At 52.6% G+C, this 5,808-nt stretch overlaps 1 protein-coding gene across 1 annotated transcript in view; it reads left to right on the plus strand.

Moving 5' to 3' along the window:
- KBTBD11 (kelch repeat and BTB domain containing 11) overlaps positions 1-5,029 on the plus strand; it is a 5,899-nt gene extending 870 nt beyond the window's left edge. Inside the window, exons 3-4 of the mRNA XM_077771924.1 lie at positions 3,603-3,668; positions 4,921-5,029. Of these exons, the coding sequence (XP_077628050.1) occupies positions 3,603-3,668; positions 4,921-5,029 (175 nt within the window). The remainder of the gene's footprint in view (positions 1-3,602; positions 3,669-4,920) is intronic.
- Positions 5,030-5,808: the final 779 nt, after the last annotated feature.

The following is a 5,808-nucleotide window of genomic DNA, read 5'->3' on the forward strand; positions in this document are numbered from 1 at the left end:
CCGCGTAGGGCGGGCTGCGAGCCCCCCCGCATCTCCCTCAGGGGCGCCCCCCGTGGGCTGAGATCCCTGCGGGAACGCGGGGGGAGGGGCGAGGAGAGAGGCGGGGGGGGGCGCTGTCCCTGGGGGGCAAGGGGCGGGGAGAGAGGCGGGGGGGGNCGTTCCTCTCTGCGTCGCTTTGCTTAACGGGGTCGACGGTGTGAGGTGTGTGCAGACTGGGCAGGGAACCTTACAGGGATGACGCTGGACACCTGAGGGACAACCTGAAGGACAAGGAAAAGGAATGGGAAGATCAAGCCTCAGGGCGCGGTGGGCGGGTCACAGAGTTAGCCCAGGGGAGGGGGGGTGCCAGGGTGCTCAGGGGCACGTGCGCCCCAGGGCGGAGTGGAGAGCTGGCCAGACGCGCGTCTGCGCGGTAACTGGCCGGGTGTGCCTGGAGAAGGCCTTGTGCTCACAGCCTGGGGCCACCGCGCCCACAGCGGGGACCCGGAGGTGGGCCACCGAGACAGGGCCACCCTCCCGTGGGCTTGAGGTTTAAACTTATAACTGGTAGTAGAGCTCTTAAACCTTTCTAATTTACTTAAAAAGCTCGTGTTCATAAGCGCAAGCTTGGGCGGGGTGCGTTCCAGGCTTCGCAAGCAGGAAAGGCGGGGTGTCTGGTGCAGTGCGTCTCCTGTCCTGCCGCACAGGCATTCCCGGGTCCCACACCCCTCTCGAGCAGTTCCACGATGCTTAAATACTTTTTTTTGAGATTTTACTCTTAAGTTCTCTCTACACCCAAGGTGGGGACGGGACTCACAGCGCAGACATCAAGAGTCACACGCCCTACCAACTGGGCCAGCCAGGTGCCCCATGATGGTTAAGGATTTTTATGTTAAAGGATGTAAATGATTATATTCAATGAAATAGTAGTGATTTGCTCTTATTCGAATCTTAGATCTTTGGTGAATGAGTGTTTCCCAGAGAGCAGATCATGAGTAAGAAAAGTAGACCAGCAAGGTGCTTGTCTGTTGAAAAAGGAACCTTCGATAGACACTGTGTGTGCTCAGCCACCTTCATAGTTTACAATGGGCTAAAAGAATCGATTCTCACTCCCTCCCAGAAAAAGAAGCTTAAGACCACTCTTTTTGTGCTTCTGAAGACGAACATGTAGGCTCATTGGAACCCACTACTTACGGTGTTCCCAATAGATATGCAGTTCTGATGAGGGAAGTTAATTTTTCAAGCATGACTCTAAGAAAATATGTCAGAATGACAAGAAGCACGTTGACCTAGGGAAAATAACATCTGTTTATAACGGAAGTAGCAAGTAATTACGGCAATTCTAATCCAATTCCAAAATACCCTAATAGAATGAGCATAGAGCTCAGTACTTTGAGGGTTCACAAGCTTTAAAAACAAATCAGTTGATTGCTCCTCATTCATTATATCATTTTACTTTCCAGATAGGTGTAGAGCGAGTTTACTACTTACTAAGCATTTAGGGATACAAGGATACAATATATGGAAGCAAAGGGATTTGGATCCCAAACCCAGTCCATTCTTTGATTATAACGGGAAAAGTTCACATTGAAAGTCACCAGCACTTAATTAGATAGAATCACACACACCTCACTACTACTACTTAGTTGTTAATCCAGTGATGGGGGTTGACCTCTCTGTAGCAATAGCGGGTAATTGGGAAACAGGTTAAAGAGTCTGTGGTATGAAAGTTGGCAGTTAAGTATGTTTAGAAATGACCGCCTTCATCTTGATGCGGGTGTCAGAGGAATGGGGTTTACAATTTCAGTTATGGTTTATTCATTCTGGTGACCTGTGTGCTTGCTCCTGACGCTGCTTGTGAACCAGGTGGATAGCTTGGCAGCCTGGCTTGATCATTTTAGGAAAGACAGACGTCATATTGCCTGACTTTATTGGCCTTTTATAGGAGTAGAATGTGGAAATGGTAGTAGAGAGTTTAGAGCAAAGGACACAAGGTTCTTTGAAAGAAATGTATTGTAGCACATTTTCCTCTAGAATGTTCTTATACTTCTGCTAAAGCTTTTATATGGAATGGAACCAGGCTAATATTTTCTTTCCTTAAATATAGAATTCATGAAATCTTATCACTGTGATTTTGCTTGAGAAATCATTCCTGTAACGCTTACCGTTCAAAGACAAAATGCCACAGAAGGGGACCTTTGAACTAGGATCCTCCGCACAGGGGCCTCATGGGGACTTGCGGAGTGTCGGGCGTCCAGTGCCGACAGCCTCGCAGTCACACGCCCACCTGCAGCTCTGTATTTTGTTTTATGACTTGATTTAATGAAGAAATGCTGGTCCTAGACCTCCTCGCTCCCTGGGGGAGCTGCCGTGGAGCCCTGGGGGCTCGTCCCAGTGGAAACCCGAGGACATCTGGGGGGCAGGGCTAAGGGTGAGCGAGGGCCGCAGAATCTTACGTGTCTTATTTCTAAATAGGAATACCTCATAAAAATTACTGCAGGCCCTGGCGTGCCAGGAGGACCAGCTGACTTTGCTTTTGGGGGCCAGTCTTTGCAGTTGTAGCTGCACGGGTTTGTACGAGTGACATAAGCTGAAAAGCCACCCCCCTGGGGTCGCCGATGTAGAGGGTTGCTTGGGGAGGGGGCGGCAGGCAGCCCGAGGACTGAGGTTGCAAGAAGGAGTCGTTTCGCGCACAACGTGATGTTCTAAGCCTGCCCCTGGCGCAGTGCCCGAGCGCCGTGCTGGTCCCTTTTCGTTACGTGTTTGGGTGCAGACATACTCCTGGTGACCGAGCTGTCAGAGGCACCTGAAGCCAGAGGACAGCCGTCACATGCTCATAGAATCACCCCCGCACGCTGACATTTTCCCGTATCTGAAAGAGCAGTGGTGCCCTGGGGGGAAACGGCGGTGAGTGGGCCTGAAAGCTTGATGCTCTGGATGGTTAACAGTAGTGCGTGTGGCCATCGAGGTTCATTTGAAACCCAAAAAACGCGGCCTCATTTCCTGTGTTTACTCTTGGTCTTGGGAACACCCTCAGCGCCAGCGCCCACTCTCGGCAGCTTTCCGGAGCTGCACTTGGGACTTGCTGGTTGGAGTCCTGCATCTCCCGTGGCTCCGCTTCCTTTTCCTCTAAGAGAACTAACCGGAGCCGTGGACGTGCTTTGGGTCCAGTGAACGCGCTCCCCGGGTGGGTTTTGCTGTGGACGCATGAGAAGCGGAGTCCTGTGCTGTGCTGCTGTCACTTGCTGCTGTTGCCTTGGTGATGCTGGTAGCAGCCGCTTCCTTCGTGGGTCCCTTGGGTAACTTCCTGTGCAAGATTCTGAAACAGGAAGTGTTGGAGGCCCTTTGCCGTTTTTCCTAAAGTCATGGTAGTTTCTGGACACAGCCGGCTGTGACGCCTGCTGGGGGTGAAGTGTTGTGTTGTCTCATTTTGGACGCTTGACTCGCTCGGAGGATGTTTTCTCTGGGCATTATAAGCCTTCACTGTTTCTATTTCCCCCTCTTCTCTGCAACGGCGCCCATGCGAAGATGATGATGGCACTCAGAAGGGAACTGCGCACCCAGTAGAGGGGCGCCCGCCTCCCCGTCAGCTGGCGCTCTGCACTTGACCCGCATGCCGGCAGCCGCCCGGCCTCCACGCCCCACCTGCGGGCGCAGCTGCTCTCCGTGCGCGCAGTGCATCGTTTACAGTGAGTTTAAATGCAGGCTGGATGTGTTCTCACGTGATACTGAGGCTTCTCCAAAGCTTTTCCAATGACTGCAATGTGGCGTTGATTAAAGACCCACCGTCCTTGCTCGTGGCCCGGTTCAGGCCAGCTGATGTTTGCGTGCGGTTAATGTATTTATTAACGCTTTGGTATTCACCACCTCGCCACAAATGCTGTAAAACCTTGTATGTGTCCGCATATGCCGAGATGAAATAAACCAGCTCCTCAAGTCTGTGATAGAGTTGCCTGTCTTTTCACCCCTCAGAGCAGAGCAGCAGGCGAGGCACCCTCCCGTGGAAAACGTGTTTGCCTGGGCTGGGAGATTCTAGCCCTGCCTGTGAGGCTCGGGGCTGGGGTCTCCCCCATGTGTGAAGGAGGAGTTTGCCGACTCCTGAGGGTTCTTGCAGCTCCAAGGTTCAAGTACCAAGGCTCTTAACTACATACAGGGTGTGTGTGGACACCTCCCCTCCCCCTCTCCCATCCCCTTGACGCAGGCGGTGGTTTATCATGGTCGGGATGCCGGCCACACCACTGGGTCTCCGTGCTCCCATAGCCTCCTACAAATGTGGTTTGTAGGCCCAAACGTTTCTTTCTAGTTTGTGCTCCCCATGAGCACAGAGCTGCGTTATTGTTAACGTGGAAGGGCTCTTTAAGAAATTAGATCTTTTCGTCTTAAAAAATATGTTTTCATGGAAAGGGGGGATTGTTGCTAAAAGTATATCCTGAGGCAAGAGTGGACCTAGATGCTCCCCGCCCTGACCTTGCCATCTGTAATTTCCTTCACAGCATTTTTTCCCTGCAAAAATAGAATTAAATCTGAACTTTTCCACAGCTGCAACTTTTCCCCCTGAGATTTGGGATTTTGATAATAGATTGGAATGATTTTCTTGGCCTTTCACATCTTTTAAATCAGATCGAATGCCACAAAACCCATGGGCTTTTCAGACTGAGGTGATGAATCTTATAACAGAAGTTGGGGCTGAAGAAGGATGTGGGAAAAGTTCACATTATTATTCTAAGATTCTTGCCCAGTGAGTAAGGAGGGTTGTTGTTGTTTTTTATAACCACTCTGACAAGTGAAATGTTTTTGCAAAGGAGAGTTCATTGTGCTCAATTCTGTAGAAACCACAAAGGCCCACCGAGGACCTTCCTTGGGGACCCGTTTTGCCAGTGGCTGGTGTCCCTGCCCTTTGGCGCTAACACGACAGTGCTATGGGCTGTGTGCTGCCCGTAGAATGATCTGGCAGCTCCTGGCAGTGCCTCCAGACATTCCAGCAGCAGAAGCGAAGCAGTCCGCTGCCCTCAGCCTGACCCGGGGAAGTCGCGCTAGCGGCCCGTCCTAGGAGGTTTCCAGGGTGGGTGCAGTGCTTGACGAGTGGTCACCGGAGGTTGCTCATTTCACTCCCTGAAGCCGTCCTCTCTGCGGGTTGGAACTCGGCAGGAAAAGCACATGGAAAGGGGGTCCTTCGCACTTTTGAGGTGCAGTGCTGTCCCCGCCAGCGGAACGTGCAGGACACACTACGCTGTTCGGGAACCGTCACTGCCTTGTTTGCAAACCCGGATGGCGACGGCCCCAGAGCGCTTACGAGGTCAGGCGCGTGCAGTATGGGCACAGGGTCTCACTGGAGCAGGGCTTCTCAAACCCCGGGGTACGGGACAGTCACTCTGGGAACTTTGGTTTTTATTTATTTTGAGAAGGACAGAGCACAAGCAGGGGAGGGGCAGAGGGAGAGAGAGAATCCCAAGCAGGCTCCGAGCTCTCAGCACAGAGCCTGACACGGGGCTCGAACTCATGGACTGCGAGAACATGCCCTGAGCTGAAGTCGGACGCTCCCAGCTGCCCCACTCTGGGAACTTCTTAAAAATACGAACTCCCGGGTCCCAGCATGAGAGATTCCCAGGTGAGACGTGTGAGGTGGATCCAGAAATTGGCATTTCAGCAAACAGCACGGGTACTCCGGTGCTCCAGGCAGTGTTGCATGTGTGCGGCTTGCACGGGAAGACGGTCGCCGTGGAGCCCGGGGCTGTGCCAGGCCAGCTGTCCCGTCTGTGAGCACATCCCTCCCCTTCCAGGCAGATGCCACCTGCGGTATTACATTTGGGTGCCCTGCAGAGCCTGTGC

Source organism: Crocuta crocuta, unplaced genomic scaffold (genome assembly GCF_008692635.1).
Source record: "Crocuta crocuta isolate KB4526 unplaced genomic scaffold, BGI_CrCroc_1.0 scaffold111, whole genome shotgun sequence".
In the NCBI taxonomy this organism is placed as follows: Eukaryota; Metazoa; Chordata; class Mammalia; order Carnivora; family Hyaenidae; genus Crocuta; species Crocuta crocuta.